The 19,047-nt window shown below is 23.1% G+C and overlaps 1 protein-coding gene across 30 annotated transcripts in view; it reads right to left on the bottom strand.

Moving 5' to 3' along the window:
* The window catches only part of LOC107162837 (uncharacterized), a 154,858-nt gene that overhangs the window by 45,003 nt on the left and 90,808 nt on the right, over positions 1-19,047 (bottom strand). Inside the window, exons 5-6 of one of the 30 annotated variants that reach the window (XR_016191954.1) lie at positions 1,787-2,258; positions 1,515-1,630 (exon numbers count right to left, since the gene is read on the bottom strand). The exons of 17 other annotated variants lie outside the window; for them this stretch is intronic. Coding sequence is in view for 12 of the 13 variants with exons in the window: in XM_089228834.1 (XP_089084960.1) it covers positions 2,564-2,713; positions 3,309-3,397 (239 nt within the window). In the remaining variant the exon portion in view is untranslated. Of the gene's footprint in view, positions 1-733; positions 940-1,514; positions 1,631-1,781; positions 2,259-2,510; positions 2,714-3,308; positions 3,398-5,863; positions 6,104-7,757; positions 8,475-10,667; positions 10,871-12,386; positions 13,152-13,193; positions 13,956-14,462; positions 14,708-16,665; positions 17,012-19,047 lie in introns of those variants that run through there. 12 more of the 30 variants (XM_089228836.1, XM_089228834.1, XM_089228854.1 and 9 more) reach the window with 12 other exon arrangements.

Raw genomic sequence — 19,047 nt, 5'->3', positions numbered from 1 at the left:
GTTTTCAAACAAAATTTGAAAGCTTTAACATTATTATTTCACATGACATTAATATATAGAGCAAAAATACTATTTCTTGTCAAAATTGAAGAATTATACAACACAAACTTATACCATAATAATTTAGCACCAAAAATATAATTTACTGATAAGCAACAAATATATTGGATGTATAAATTAAACAAATTTTTGTTTTCTAATTATATCTAAGGGTACACACTTGAATTTTATTATATTCAAATAATTCTGTAATCCAAAAACCCAATTTTATATAGCTCTCTCATTTAGTCAATTTTGAACACCAATTTAAAATCAAAATTATTTAAAAAAAGTTGAACAATCTGTATGATACTAAAAATAGCGATGATCATTAAAAATAATAATGGAGTTGTGTTGCGCATGACACATGAATTAAAAATTGAAAGTAAAAGAAATTTATAATCAAACAGTTAAATGTTAACTGATTCATTGACACTCCTTAATAATAACTAAAAGAAGCTTAAAAACTGAAAAAACTTTACCTTTAAAATATCAATTCTGATTTTGATTTTGATATTTTAAATGTCAAATAAGAGTTCCAATTAAGTTTGGAATCCCTGGTTTTAAAATGGTTACTAATTTGATAACAGTTGATCATGATTCAATTTCACTCCTTAATTTTGCAAATACTTCTTTCAATAAAATAAAATATAATATATAACAGTCGATATATATAATAACTTTGGTTTTGTAAAAACACTTCAAGTTTTTATAACAAAATATTATGTACAGAAATCATATGTCTTCTCCAATGATGTTTTAAAGCAAACCTTTTCATACAGTCTTGGCATTTAAATTTTGGTTCAACACCACACTTAAATTTCAAATGCAAGTTCAGACTACTTTGATATTTGTAAACTTTACCACATTGAGGACAATAATAGCAATCACAAATAGTACCTATAAACACAAAAATATAGTTATTTATTTATTTGAATAATTTGTTTTATACTCTAATAACTAAGGTATGTAAGGAATCAAAAAGAATTGTGTTACAAAGACAATCGTACATATATGTAATGATAAAACTAATAATAATTAACATTTTAAAAGTAAAAGCAATATAAACTATATGAATTTTAACCAAAAATAGAGCTCTTAACAGTCTTTTAAAATGCAAAAATTGTTTAATCTTCCTTATATCCGAAGAATGGAAATTAAATATTGAGTATTGATGGTTGCAAAAGGGGGAAATATGAAGCGTAAAAGAAATTTAAAAAGTATAAGTATTAATTATAATCTAACTTTGGAACAAGTTTACATACCAAGATGTTTATTAAAAAATATATTGAACTGTATTTTCATTTTTATTACACCAAAATCTGTCATAAAAGCGACACTATAATCCACAAACAGCATACATTGTTATTTCAATTATCAATTAATTATTGCCTTATCTACAATATTTTGCTCATAAACATGAAAACTGATAGATTTCAATATTTTTGTTCTCAAAATCTTTAAAATTACATAAATTTAGTATTGATTTTAACTTAACCAGGTGACTATTTATTTTATACATTTAGGTTGGTGATGATGCATTGCTGCATATAAGATTTTATGAGCATCATTATTTTGATTGTGTTACCAACTAAAAAAAAAAAATAAAATCATATTGGCTTAGTAATTTATCAATTTGGTTATTTTTAATTTTATATATTTTATTGTTAAAAATAAAAATAAAACCTGATATAAAGTATTTAAGAACAAAACTAAGAACATAAAAATTCAATAAAATAGAATTCACCTCAAGTATATTATTGTATTTCATTTACATACATCGATATAAGACTAAACATAAAGAATTATTTTGTTTTCATTTTTCAGTATAAATTACATATTGTTAATACACAAAAATCAATAAAGGAATTAAAACTTATACATTTTGTTTTAAAAATCTCATATAAATTGTACATGATACACAAATTAAACTTTATTTTATAAAAAAAAAATACAACACATACTGATATCAACTCCAAATGATTAAATTTGATTTGAGGTATGATAGTAGGCTTTATTATGTGATATCATAATATGTGTACGCAGTCTGTGACTTCTGCTGAATAAGCGATTGCACATTCTACACCTGAATTGTGGTGAGACCCCACATTCATACCTTCTGTGATTGCACAGACTAGGCTGATGTTTATACTTCTTGCCACATTTAGGGCATATATATGATTTAGAAATTTTACCTTCATTGTTTATTAAGAAAGAAGCTAAAAACAACAACACAAAAAATATAAAAGTATTGAATTAATTAAAATTAAAAAATTAAATAATATTTAACAATAAGCATAACTTATAAAATTAAAACTAAATATAAAGTATAAACCTTAAAAGTATCTACACATGCAAGCTAGTAAGTTGGATAACAATTTTAATTTGTTCATTAAATTAAAAACACTACTTTAAAATAAAAATGTGTAGACAAACAATTACAAAACATCATATTCAATTAAGATATCAGTTCTCTTCATCAAAATCTAAATAATAATTCCATGAATATTAGCTGTATGTAATTTTAGTACATCTCTGCGTCGACATTGTTTTGAACAAATCGAACAAGTGAACTGAAATATTGTACCACATTCATATTTAATATGTCTTGACAATGTGTATTGATACTTATATTTTCGATTACAGTGATTACATGAAAATCTCTTGACGGATTCTATGGAAAAAAAAAGTGTATTATAGTATATAATACTTTTTTTATTATGGAAGATTAAAAATATAATACTAAGAAATCAGAAGCAAATCAATAATTTAATGTCTTATAATATTATATTTATAGGTATTAAGAATGTAATATATTATATAGTATACCTAAAATTTATGGAGTCATAAAGAAAGAAGTCACCTAGCAGTAACACTCTGAACAAATGATTATATGAGAAGACTATATTATACATAAATTATGTTTATGTATTACTGCACTTTTCCCATGTTTTTGTAATTATATTGATTAGGTAATGTTTGATACCTATATCTTGGTTATTGGTTAAATACCACCGAAATACTAGAAAAAGCTAGAGACCAAGATAAATAAAAATAATATAGTCATTAAAGCTAAAAAATTAAATTTTTATTTTATTATAAAATAAATAATAATAATTATTATATGATAATATAATATTAAAATGCATATTTTATCAAAGATATTTTGTGGAGATCACAAATTTATGCACTAATATCAAATGAGTTTTAACTTCGTTTTTATATTTAAATTGTTTATTGCAAAATTGGCATTGGAACTGTGGACTTACACCACACTCATATTTAATATGTCTTGACAGAGAGGTTTGGTATTTATATTTTCGATTACAGCGATCACAGGAAAATCTTTTTAAGTCTCCTAAAAAAAAAAAAAACATAAATACACAACATTTAGTAAAAAAAAATATATAGCATAATACAAATTCCAAACCAATTATTTAATATTTACATTAAAAATGTATTAGAAACAATTTGTATTAAATAAAGTTAATTATTATTATTCTTTCATAAAAATTATTAAGTTGTATGGCCATTGCCAGATAGATTGGCACTACGATGGGTGAAGAATTTAGATGTTATTTTCAAATACAGGGTGTCCCGCACTCCCGCGAGGATTTACCCATTGCGATATCTAACAAAATAATGGAGATATCAAAATTCTGGTTTTGGAATAAGACTCGCAGGGATAAGAACTACAATTATTTTATTTTTAAATTTATTTTAATACTTGGGTTAAAAAGTTAAAAAATATATTTTTTTATTTAATTATTTCCAAAAAAAATTAAAGATAGCCATTTTGAAGAGTTTATTTTTCTGAAAATATTGAAGTTTCAAAATTGTATTTTTATTAATTTCTTGATTTTTAATATTTTTTCTAGTTTTAAAGTAATAAAATATGATTATAAATGTATAGCTATTAAGGGGACACGGTAAGTATTCGGCCGACCGTATGGGAATGCTCACTGCGGGCCATATGTTTGATAACATTACGGTGTTAAATAATTTGCAATTTTTCTCAAAACTAAAAAAAAATATTAAAAATTAGGAAATTAATGAAAAAAAAATTTTGAAACGTCAATATTTTCAGAAAAATAAACTCAACAAAATGGCTATCTTAATTTTTTTTGAAATAATTAAATAAAAATATATATTTTTTAACTTGATTATCAAAACATTAAAATAAATTAAAATATGAAATAATTGTAGTTCTTATCCCTGTGAGTCTTATTACAAAACCAGAATTTCGATATCACCATTATTTTGGGAGATATCGCAATGAGTAAATCCTCACGGGATACCCTGTATGTTAAACAAACCATCAATGATTCACAAAACATTTTAAAACTTATATTATATTAATCATTCAAAAAGTACAAATATAAGAGATTTTATACATTTATGATGAACAATCTGATACTGCATGCCTGAAACACTGCAACTGAGCTACACTTACTGAAAAAAACTGTTGCCTCGTGCCAACCATTTGATTAGTTGTATAGATTACTATTGTTTTTTATGTGACTATAAAATATAGACTTAGGAAAAGATTTTTGTTATTTTTACATTCAGTGGTCAATGGAGTGAATTGTATAATCAGCCAATGTACTATAATTTGAATATTTGAATTGTTACTAATGTTAGAATGCAAAGCACCAATAATGAAATTAAAAAGAATATGGGACACATACAAATAACAAAGGCTGTTTCTGATAAACTTTAGTAGATTCATTTTTAATACCTTAACCATTTAAGCTATAACAATAAAATTAATACTAGAATTGATAATTGAAAAATTGTACAATATTGTCATCATGCATTATTTTCACTCAATTGTATGTATGTACAAATGATAAGAATACATTATTTGTTACATTCTAGTTAACTTTCAGAAACACATTACTTCTATACTTTTTTAATGATATAAGTAATTAAAATAGTTTAAAAAAAATCTGTTAACAAATAAATTCCAATATAAAACAATATTATTCAATATTTGGATAGAAATATAAACAGGTTATTAAAATGTTACTTTTAAAATTAATAAACAATTAAAAGAAAAAACAAACTTATACTAAATACAAATAGATACAAAGTAAAATAAATTATAATAAATATATTTACAAAACATAATCATAAAACTGAAATTTTATATATCATATAAATTGATTAAAAGAATTAAAATAGTAAATATTTGCATTAAATAATAGTACTAATTAAAAATTTAAGTATTAATATTAATAAAAATAAATAAAAAATATTAGCATTAAGAAGTTCCTTCTTTGTTCGCCTCAGCACAAGGTAGTTGAATATAATTATGTGAAATTTGAAAACAATATTGATTCCTAAATATAAATATAAAATTCAAAAATTATTTCAGGGCAAAGCTAATATGTTCGTATATTGATCACATTTTCTTAAATTCTTATAACTTTCCCTAAACTTTTTATGATACTTATGAAAAGTACTGAGATCATTAATTAACTCGATTTCTAAATGATGAGTAAAATTTTTACAAACTCAAATTTAATATTTAATTTAATGATATTTTTCTCGAACTATTTAAACTTCCAAACATTAATTAAAAATAAAACAATTTTTGTTTGCAACCAACTCTATGAGTAATTTTTAATGCCTAACAAAAGAGAGGGAGGGGTAGAATGCTTATGCTAAAAAATGTATTTATAGAAATACATAGAAATACATAAGGAAGATTTCTTCTTTATAAAATAATACAATTCTTATTTAATTCATCTAAAAAATTATAAATATTTTAAATGTTGTATAAGATATAAATGCGATATAAATTATTTTTATGATTATATACCTAAATTTGATTAAGGTCCCATTTCAGTTACAAATTTATGTACAAATCCCATATGAGCTTTGAGCTCATTTTTATATTTGAATTGCTTATAGCAAACTTCACATTGGAACTGTGGGCTTACACCACATTCATATTTCTTATGCCGGGTCAAATTTCTGCGGTACTTGTAAATGCGACCACAACCGCAAATGAATTCACATCGAATGTTTGGTTTACGACACCGCTTTATTCTACCTAGAACTGTCACAATAGTTTTTAATAATATATCTTTCAAATTATTATAAAATTAAATAAATCAAAATGTCTATTAACTCAAAGCTCATTGAATTACTAAAAAACAATAAGCACTTAGGTTATAACTAAACTTTAGATTAGATTATAGTAGTATATTATATTACTAAAATATTGAATACAAAATATTCAACAATAAATCATGAATTACTATTAGGACTTTATAAGAAAAATTAAGATATAAATATATTACATATAATTAAAGAATAGGATTAGTTTTCAGCAAATTTACAAAATAGTATCTTTAAAAAAAAATGCCATTTATAATTGGATTCACTGTTTTCATATTCAACATAAATACTATAAACAATGTATTCTCTCAAAAATTAATAAAATATTCGAATATAAAATAATATAAATTACTTAAGAATAACACATAATATGATATAATAAATATAAGCTTTTAATAATGTAATATGAAAAACAGACAATATTAAAATTAAATGATTTGTTTAAGGTTATAAAATCACAATATTTTACTTGAATAAGATATATTTATTAAGACAAAAGGCAGGAAATATTGAAAATATTAACAATTATTATTATTATCATTCCTCTCAAAATTATCTAATATAAACTTAATATCCATTAAGCAAGCCCTTGACAACTAAAAAAAACTTTACAATAAGAATTTTTTTTTCAAACTTTAGTTTTGTAGTAAGGTATACTATGTAAAATTTATAACAAATGTTTAAAAAAATTTATTTATCATAAATCAATGTTCCAAAGATATTCTTGGCACAAAATAAATTATAGAACTTTAGATAAAGAATCAATAATATATAATATAAAACAAACAACTAATATATTTAGTGCTTTAAAACCACTGACTCCCAAACTTTTTTCCAAAGGTGCCCTTTTAGGATTAAATTTAACCAGCCCTACTGTGAATACTACTAGAAATATGAATAAAAAAAGGTGGACAATTTGATACCATTTTGCTATACAGTAATAATTGTCAAGCATAGTAATAATTGTCAAGCATAGTAATATAGTGAATGGGTTATATTTGAATTCAATAATAATTCAATGAGTACAAAAACAATTTTGAGCAGGAGTGTAATGTCATCCATTTATTTTATGGCTATAAATAGAGTAACTTTCAAGTGAACACTTTTTTTCTTTGAAAAAGGCAAAATTATATGTTGGGAATCTTCTATTAAATATTAAATTTTCTAATGTTAGGTATGAAAATAAATATGTTTATGAATTTCTAACTAAAATATAATATACAAAATTCAAAACATTTTTTATGGTTTAAACTCAAAGAGTCAAAATCGTTTGAAAATGTTACCATACATGAAAATGCTAATTTAAATATTTAGCAGAATTCCAATTGTCTTATAAGTTTTTGATTCATACCAAAACATAAAATCAATTTTTGCTTAAAAATTCCTATTTTTAATTCTTCCTGGCATGAAAGCTACTGGAAGTTTGAAATTGTTAATTCCTAAATGCACTAAATTCATTTATTTTTCAGAAAAGACGCCAATGTACAAAATTGGAGCATTTTTATGATACCAATTGTTGATGATAAACAGAAAATAATCACTGTAAGGACCTAATATTCTTTGCTACGCCCAAAGTCTAAAAAGAATACTCATTTTATTGATAATAAATTTTTATAATTGTATTGAAAATTATAATACTACAATATCAGCATTTTGACCAACGGCCAACCAAAATTATTACAATTTTATACTAAAAAATATTTAAAAGAAAAAAATAATTATAAACGTAAATATTATAACATAGTAACTATTGTAAATAATAAGTAAATAGATGATTGCAAATTTTGGTAATGTCAGGTTACATTTTTGACAACTGGAGTTTGAACTCAGGTTGCAGCAACCACCTCCTATAACTACACTATTAAGTGTTAGTTATAGTGTAAGCTGAAAATTTTAACTAATTTTCATAAAATTTAATAATCACAATATAATTTTTTATGAACTTTTCACAAAAATAGTTTGCAGTACCTTTTAGCTTGGAAAACACTACATTTTTCAAATGTCATTTTGCAATAAAATATATCTAACACATATATAAAAATAAAGGAACAAACAAAATGATAATTATCATCAACACAAAATATGATGTACTGTCCGCATATGGCCCCTTAAACTTGACTTTTGTGTGAAAAAGTTGCTACAAATTTTGCACTGGAACTGTGGTGGTACACCACACTGGTATCTTTGATGCTTTTTTAAATTTCTCACATATTTGTACTTTCTGTAGCATCGTACACAAACAAAACAAAAAGGACCAAGTTGCAAATGTTTAGGAGTTGGAGTTTGTTCATTGCAATTATACCATTGAGCTAAAAAAAATTAATAAATATTAACATGTTTATATAGAACATACTATAACAGAATATACAAAAAAATTAAAATTAAAAAATAATTGTTGAAAATTTGAAAATAATTTCAAGCGTAAAATATTTTAGTTTAGTTTTATCCATAACCAGGTTTTAAGAACTTAACATAATAAAATGTAATAAAAACTTGATAACCGATTTCAGACCATATAGTTTATTAATACCTAATCATTGTTTAAAATATGCAGTTATGTTATAATTTAGGTATTGATGTTCAGATTAATTATATAAGTTTTATACTGTAAAGAATGTAATATCATAATTAATAATATTTATCTCTAATTTGCTTGAAATATTATTTTATTATTGTATCAACATGCATGTATTAGGAAAGCAACTTTACATACACAAAATAAATAACTAATTACAACTAAAAATAAAACGTTTTCTTTTTTAATACAAAAAAATCAGATTACAAAAATTACATTAAAATAGTACACAATATTATTTATCATAGAAAATTGTAATATAGGTGAATATTTAAATTATGTTAATTCTATAAATTAGAATCATGTAATGTATCTATCTAATAGGTACTTATATTGCAAACACAACTTATTATGCTTAATTTAAAAAATCCATCATAATTATAGAAATAAAACTTACTAATACTGAAAATCATAGTATAATATTATCTAACACAAAAAAGTTAAGAAATTGTGTTTATAGTAATAATACAAAACATCTGTTTATATTAACTAAAAAATACTATATGTTTTATTTAAAGTTATGTAATACATAGATGTATATTAAAATTTATACACACTATATATATATATTGTATCTATTTGATGAAATTGTCCATTTTGTGAAAAGTCCAGTTCATGAAATGGAAATCTTTTCACAAAATGGATACTAAAATTTTACATTGTTTAATTATTTTCATCAAATCCACTTGGCGAAACAAAATATAATACACATTTAATTCATATTCATACTTTTTAAATACACAATTTCATGTAAATTGTAAATTATTACAAGAATTAAATTTATATCAGAAATAAGTGTTTAATAAAATAAAAATGTTTAGACACTGCCATTGTTATTCTATTTTTTTTTTTACTACAAAGGCAATTGAGAGACAATCATCTTATTTTATTTAATATGCTTTACGGCGGAGCTTTTATTATTGTATTTCTGTAGATACTAGCACCTTTAATAAAAATGATCTATAGGTACCTCTTCTGGTGTATACGGTTTTTGTTTCCAGTAAATTATACAATTCTGAGGTTTCAACACGAATAGTGAAATACTAAAATATTTTAAGCATACAATATTGTAATTTATTACTTACATATTACTTTTAGCACCTATTATCTTTTGTATAATTCCTTTGATATCTCTATGAGTAAATGGTTTTTTTCCAGGCTTTTTTTCATGTCAAACAACCAGTATTAAAATGTAGTTTGCTACAAAATCCATTTTATAAACACACTTGACACTATCATAATGGTATTATATACCATATACTATTCGTATATTTTATATTAAAAAAAAAAATATGAATATTAATTAAATGTATATTGTATGTTGTTTCACCATGTGGATGGCAATTTGATAAAAAAAAGTTACATAATCTGAAATTTTAGTTTTCATTTTGTAAAAAGATATCAACTTTATGAATTTTTTAATTATTTCACTAATTGGAAAAAACAGGTTTCCATTTCATGAAATGGACAATTTCATCAAGTAGATGTGACATATATATTACACTGTAGTTAAAATAAACTTTTTGTATTAATTTGTATAAAATAAATGTTTTTTTTTTTTCATTTGCACATTCAATATGATTTTTTTTTTATATTAAATTTTTCTTTAAAATTATTCATGTATTTCAAATTAAGACAAAGATCATGGTAAAACTTAAAATAGTGGCATGTTAAAATTATGTCGATTAATGGTTATGGTTTATATTTTATACCACCATCACCTGATTAATCAAACCTTGTTTTAATATTTTGAATTTTTGATTAGAAATAATGCTCACAAAATATTAAATGATATATGAATGCCTTGTGTGTATATATATATATGTTTATGTACATATTATATAAACAAGTTAATATACTAAAATATAAATATATGTGCATATAGATTAATATGTATAACAAACTTACGTAAACAAAATATTTATGAATTAATTCACTTTAACTAAATAATCATATGTACATCTGCTAAATGAAATTTCAGAGTAAATGTATGTCGAAAACATTTCCCACACATGCTACACTTAAACATTGGCTGAATACCACATTCAAATTTTAGATGTCGGTTTAATGTGCATTTTTGTTTATATCTTCTCCCACACCCTTTAGGGCAAAAGAAAATTGATTTCTGATCTAAAACAAAATGTAAATACAGTTTTAGTTAATTTGAAATTTAACAATAATTAAGAATTTAAGAATTTATTGTAAATACTCTTATGAAGTAATAAGCATGACCTGTTATGAATTCCTGAACTTTCAGGGGATAAACAATGATGATAAATATATAAACACATTTTTTTATATAATAATACATACTAAGCAACTAAAAGATCTTATGAAATTCATGCATTTAGCACCAAGCACCCACATATCTAATATTTTAATGTTTAAAGAATTTAGTTTTTATAGAAAAGTTTCAACTTAAATAAAAGTTACTCATATTTTTATTTGTAATTTATCATTAAATCATCAAAATTAATAATATTATTATTAATAGTAATCCACTATCATGAGCTACAATAAATAAATAACAAAAGTACAAAACTCTAATTTTGAATCAAATCAACATCATCATCATTTGTTCTCTAATCATTAAAAATGTGTAGAATTAGCTATTTATCAAAATATATTTATTGTAATAAATCTCCCATATCAACAACAATTATTAGTAACAGTTAGGTTGGTTAGCTAATATTTATGTTTAAATAATAATTATAAATCATCAACTTACTTTATTTTTATAATTCAAGTATAATAGTATGACTTATCCATACAATTAAAATCAAGGCTGAAATACCTACTAATAATTTGTATATAATAACAAAAATATAATTTTACTTAAAATATTTATATTAAATTTTAAATAAACAATGTAACATTAAGCACAATTTATGATATATGAGCTATTGGAATATAACATACTTCAACTATACTTTTGAATTTCAATAATAAAAAAATTTAAGCTAGACTGTATTAAAATGGAATTTTCAAGTTTGTCAATAATTAATTAACTATATTGTAAAATAATGTTTTTTTTCTTTTATTAATTAACCCGCTGAAACATAGAGTGGTTATTCTTAATAAGTTTTTAACTGTGGGGGGAGGAGAATAGGTTGGCCATACTTGTATTTATGACAAAGTTTTTGTCACTAAGAACCTGGTTGGTCACCCATCTGGAAACTAGAGGCATGTGACGCGTACTTTTAACCATGTTGCGTGACTGATTGTAGCGACCGCACCATGCCAAGCTAATATATACAATATAGATATATGTAAGAACTATTCATAAATAATAATAGTAATAAACATATTTTCATTATTTGCAATACCAAATTTTAATACTGTTAATGTTGAATTAAGCCATACGAGAAATAATAATTATTTAAAAAATATATAATTAAAATAAAAGGAATAAACAATATACAACTTGAGAAATGTAACCAAATCATTGATACCATTCACGCAGTTTAATATTATAATATATTACTGATATGGCACATATAATATAACAGATAAACTCTATAACAATAAGAGTCAAAAGCTTTTTTAGACTTGTTGAGAAAATACAAAGCTAAACCTCTGTTATCTTTTTATTGTTTTACCTAGATAATTATTTTAATAAGATTTTGAAAATCATAAACCACCAGCACACTAAAAGTATCACCTTTATTCTAAAATATTACCACTTTTATACATTTGGAATATGGCATTTTATATTTCAGTATACATAATACATATGTTACTAACCCAGTAACATTTATTTTATTTTTATCAGACTAACCATTGTCTGTTCATTGAGCAATACTAAAAATATACTTAAACTATTGTTTAATATTAATACACAAATAAAATAAATGGAAGTTTGGGGTATAAAAAAAAATCATATCTAAAACAAAAAATCAAATAACAGATTCTATATTTTAATAAAATTAAGACTCCAAACAAGAAAAATTTATTTATTTCCAATTTCATATTGTAATATTTAATCAACTTATTAAACACAATTATAAATGAAAATATTTTGGTTACTTAATTTTTGTAGCTATATTTTCATTCAATCCATTTTAGAAATACTTTTACCCAATAATTTATTCATATAAACACATTATCTAAAATCTAGCCTGACAATAAGTAATGAATCTACTATGCCAAAGTTAATTAATTATTGATTAAAACATAGCTATAGACAATATAAACTACAAAATATAGCTATGTATACGTATCATGTGTATTTTAAAGTTAATGCGTTGTTTAAAATATTTGCTACAAATTGTGCATTGAAATTTTGGTTTTACACCACATTCAAACTTCAAATGCCTCGCGACACTACCTCTATGTTTATACTTCCGACCACATTTATTTGGGCAAAATATGTCATCTTTATTGTCTTCTGAAAAAAGAGCACTCGTTCGTCCTGTTAGAAAAATAAGTTTTAGACAAATAAATACACAGTGAATTTAACAAGATATTCATGATTTATTAGTGAACTTCTTAAGCTGACAAGCTGGTTAGCTGACACCAAATTTAAAAATATATAACACACTTGATGTAATAAAATAATCATATTTTGAGTGACCAAAACTTCAGATAGTTATTTGTTCACTTAAACATAAATAAAATAGTAAAACTAATACTTACAAATGAAGTACAGTTTTTTCATTGCACTAATAAATTAATATATAACAGCAATACAATTTAAATAACATAATAATTCCAATAATCCATTATCCTAAAATATTAATTTTCTCGATCTTATTTTTTTTTTTTAATGTTTGTATATGATTAGAATACTATATAAATAATATCAATGTTTTAACTATTTAAATTTTTTTTACATAATTAGTGATTTGATTAGTATTTTAAATGAAACCACTAATTTTAAATTCAGTACAATTCAATATTTTTGTAAAAATGTTGAAATATATGTATTAAATTTATTTTATTTTTACTTTTAATCTGTAAAATAATGATTAACAATAAGTACAAGTGATTAAAAGTTAGATAGAAAAGATAAAATGATACAGATAAAGTAAAAACATAAGTTAAATTAAATTACAACTATTTAAATCAGTTTGGACAAGGGGCTTAAGTGAAGAGGTCATCCATTGATGGAATTTCATGACATGTGCTGGTGGGAGTTAGTCTATTAGAAGATTGTGACACCATTTTTGATTTAGACATCTTCTGGGATCATCAGGAATAGTGGGAATAAATATTTCTGAAATCAAGAAATTATAATGATTGTGAAGATTGAAGTGCATGCATTTGTAGAAAATCTTGGTAACATTTTTTTTTTTGGATAAATAGTTTTTTATGGAGAGTCTCATTTGAGACATAGTATGGGGATTTTCTTATGAGATTGTAGGTACTTAAATTAGAATGATTAGATTTTAGCAATATTGGAGGGTTTAGCGGCACCCCATTATTGAATGCCATAAGTCCACATTGGTTTGAGGAGTAATTTGTAAAGGAGAAGTTTATTATTTTAAAGTTTACATGATTAGTTGTTATGTATTAAATTAATAGTTTTTTTTTTATTTATAAAGTTTATAAGTTTAAAAAAGAGGATTAAGTGAAAATAATACACATATTTCTGGTCATAGAATTTAGCTATACTTAATATGCTAATTAACAACATGAATATTTGTTCAATATTATACACCAACATTCTTATGAAACTAATATTTTACTTCAGAATATGAAATGTATACATTTTATTTAACTTAATGAAACACATACATCATTCAGGAATACTGAGAGATAATAATATATTATGCATGTTTTTCATGTGAAGCTTGTAACTTATTGGTTGCTTAAATGATTTTCTACAAGTTATGCACTGGAACATCGGAATTACTCCACACTCATACTTGCGGTGGGTATACAACCCTTGACTATACTTATACTTACGTCCACACCCATTAGGGCAGTGATAGTAACCGTCAGGTTGTCGAACCATTCTACTGTCACCTAAAATGTATGTATGTATATGTATATGTGTATATGTGTATGTATGTGTATATATTAATTATACTTATTACTTATACAAATACATATACATATACCTATTTATTATAATATATTCAATTAATATAATGTGCAACTCAAAAATATGTAAAAAAAAAAAAGACTCATAAATTAAAGTCAAGAGTTATTGGCAATGCTCTACTTCCTAAAAGCAAAGTACCTACAAGAATTAACATATAATAATTATAGAAATGTTAACATTTTCAACAGGAGTTAATTTTAATAAATTATCATGATTGTTATCAAACAAAATTAGTTTATACAGTAACTCTTTTAAATAAGGGAGTTGTGTAAATTTACCATGATACTTTTCAAATTACTTACAGTTGCAATGAAAATACTCTTAGAATATGTTAATAACTCCAAAAACTAAAAATAATCATTTAGTTATATAATGATCATCAAAATGATGATTGAGTCCTAAAACAAAACTTTGAGAAGAATTAGTTAAATGCTTAAAATTTAAGAATTTTTTCAAATTATTCTCAAGTTAAGACCAAGAATAAATTACTAGAACTACTTGTTTACAAATTTGATACTACCTACATGACATTCCATATTGATATAAATTTAAAAAACAGCTTGTAGAAACTAGCAGTATCAATGAACAAAAGAGAAAATCTTCAAGTTATCACTATAATTGCACAAACCATAAACGATTGATTTCTATTTTTTTTATAGCATAAGAGGATAAGCCCATGATTATGTAGACAATAAATGCTTTTGATAATAATAAATATTAAAGTTATATTGTATAATAAACTACAAAAATAGTTGATACATTTGACTTGGAAAAATATAACAGACATAAAATAATCATTTATCTTTTATATCCTTGGTAAAAGAGCATGGCTAGTGACTACTTATAAATATTTTCTTGTAGTATTAGTGATAATTCATAATATTTTGTATTTATAAAATTTTGTTTTTTTTTTAATTTATTGCAGTGATTATGAGATTCTCTTATGTGATAAAGATGTGTCTTTGACAATAGTGATTAAAAAATCTTACCCCTTGTCCAATCTGAACAGTTGATGGAACAAAAATTTATGTTCAAATATATAATTATATAATCTATGAGTTCTGATAATGTTTGTTACACTTATAGTCATCGCTCATCACCAATATCAACAGATTGAATCACATAGAAAATAAACTAGCAAGACAAAAATGATAGGTGTAATTTTACAATTTGTTATTCTTTTTATTTAACTGGCCGTCTAAATTTGTATTATATACAAATTTAAATTGAGAAGATAGTTAAAATGGCAAGTTGAGTTTATTGAGATATAGGGGTAACAGTATTTACATTAAAAATAATGAAATCAATAAATACAATTTTTACATATGTATGCCAATTCTTAGCAAGGCTTGAACTGCGCTAAGATGGAAAATATTTTGATTTGATTATTTTACTTTTCTATCTTTTTCAGTATTTTAATATTTTTTCAACACTTTTTAATAAATTTAAAAAAATGTTGTTAATTGATATCTGTTTCAATTTTGATAACACCAGTTGACATAACTTTTCCAAAAAAAAAAAAAATCTAAATTTAAAATTATAAAATGATATTTTTTTAAATAGTACTTATGCATAGATAATGGTCGTTGAATTATTTTTATTTAAACCATAACCAATAGAAATCATACCAATAAATTTATGAAAAGGTGTCTAATGTGTAATATATAATAAATATGTACTAATAACTGTTTACAGGGTAAACAAAATTATGTTGAAGAATCTTTAGGAAACATAATAGAAACTGATAATAAGTTAAACAGAACATTAAAATATCAGTCTAATTAATATTAAATGGAGACTTTTTCATGCAAATTTTCAGAGAATATACAAAGTTGTATATATATCTTCTTTTTTTAGTAAGAAAAAAAATATTCCAACATTTATTTAATAATTATATATTTGTACAATCATATACATTATCTTTAAATTATGTTCTTTTATTGTATACATTAGGAACTAGAGACAAATGAGACAAATGATTAACATCAAGATTCAAGGGGTATGCTAATATACATAAATACATTTTTAGCTTTATAAATTAAAACTAATTTTGCTATGTTTATTGCCCATGTGCATTTTATAGCTGATTGGCTGTTTGAAGTACTTGTCGCAAATTTGACAGTGAAATTTTGGGCTAACGCCACATTCAAATTTTAAATGTTTTAATAAGGAAGGGCGATGAACATACTCTCGATCACAATTATAGTTTGGACACGTATATTTACCTGCAAACAAATTTAATGGTTCCAGACTTAATGTATACATAAACTGATAAATATATAATATATATCTATACTAAATTGACCAGCAAACATATAATATTACAATGTTTTTATTAATACTCAGTAAAAAAAAAAACGTGCACATGCTAAAATTATAATAAAAATTATTATATAAAGCACAAATATTTATCTAATATAAAAAATATTCAATAGTATTCACAAAAAAAAACCCAATTGTTTTACAAAAATTAAGTTTGTCTTCAAATTGTATACTACTAGTGGTCCTTGGCAAATATAGCCAATGTACAACTATAAAATAAGACTAGTATACTACTATTTTTTTTTCTGGAAAATCTTTTACTTTTTCTTTGCAAAAAAAGTTTAAATGTTATTGATGATCTTAAAAGGATGCTGTCCATGTATTTGTTGTCTACGTCTCACACATGCACAACATACTAAATTTTCATCCACTAGTTTAATAATAAACCTTTAATAATAATATTAAAATGAACTGAGTTATCATCAAACTTTTAGATAAAAACATTATCTATGCTTAAGAGTCAGTTTTTATTCAATATTTTAATTTTAAAGCAAGATAATGAAATGTATGTGAAATGTTATAAATTAAAAATACTTATATCTTGCTTGAATATAAGCCAACGCTCAACGTACATAATGTTCTTATTTAAAAGTTTGATGGTAAGTCAATTCCCTCTAATATCAAAAACTAACAAAACATTATAGAAACAAATGAACCAAAATTTACCATGTTGTAAATATATAAGACAGAGACAAAAAATGCATGGATAGCGCGTACTCTTATTTATGAATATTACATAACAGTAACTTACTAATATTGAATGAGAATCCATAGAAATCATAAAAATTTTAAATATAGTAAAAAATTATAAAAATTCAGAATGTATATAATTAATTGTCAATAAACACATTACTACAATTGTTTTAAAATGGTGTTTAAAGAATCTATATAGTTCTCTATGACATGTAATAAACATGTTGTATTTTATACCACTGTTCACTAGATAGATTGTAAACTACCATCATAATGACTTTAATATTTTAATAGCATATTGGCATAACATGAAAATAATCATTATTGTAATATAGTATATAGTTTTTTTTTTGGGAAACCCTTGAATGTGTAAAAATTATGAAACAGTCTGATTTATTATTAATAGTTTAAAAACTAACTAAAAACAATATTATTAAATCTCCATAGTTTTATTTATATAAAACACCATCATAAAATTTATCAAACTTTTTGATGATAAACTTTATACCATTAAGTTTAAGTGCAAGTAGATATAAATTACATAAATAATCATAATATTTATAAAGAGTATGCATTTAAAATATTATCACTAAGATTTAGTGAATATGGGTAATCAATTTTAGATTCTTTTTCAAACAAATATATAATGATTTTACAATTATATTCTATCTATATTTTCTGATTTTTTGGGAGCAGAATAAATACTTCAAAAATTCTAAGTAGTTTTATCTACAGATTTTAAATTAAGTCTACTAAATAATACTTTAGTAAAGTAATTTATCAAAATATAGTTAATTTAGTATAATACTATACAAATATACTTAACATTGACATAACTTAGCTCTTATAAGCTATTATTTGTGTTAATGGGTTCCAAAAAAAAAAACACTTATTAAAATTATAATAAGCTTTCTAAACCAAAACTTTTGTTAATCCTCACTCTTTTAAATCAATAAGTGTTTACTAGATATTCAATATTTGTTGTAATATAGCAATAAGATCGGAAATCTCTTGGTCTTTTTAAATACCCTTATCAAAATATACAAAAATGAATTGAATTAATACCAAATTCATTTAAATTATTAATTTTTATAATACCTTTATAACAGAAATAATAATACTTATACACAATTTTTATTAACAAATTTAATTAAATATGTATTTTTAATTAACACTGCTATTTTATAAATTAGTTTAAAAAAAACCTTACAATTATATTATACTAATGAAAATAATATGCATTACA

The sequence above is a fragment of the Diuraphis noxia genome, unplaced genomic scaffold, assembly GCF_037042655.1.
Source record: "Diuraphis noxia isolate RWA-SAM2 unplaced genomic scaffold, SU_Dnox_SAM2 contig0005, whole genome shotgun sequence".
Lineage (NCBI taxonomy): Eukaryota > Metazoa > Arthropoda > Insecta > Hemiptera > Aphididae > Diuraphis > Diuraphis noxia.
This window is presented reverse-complemented; position numbering and strand designations above follow the sequence as displayed.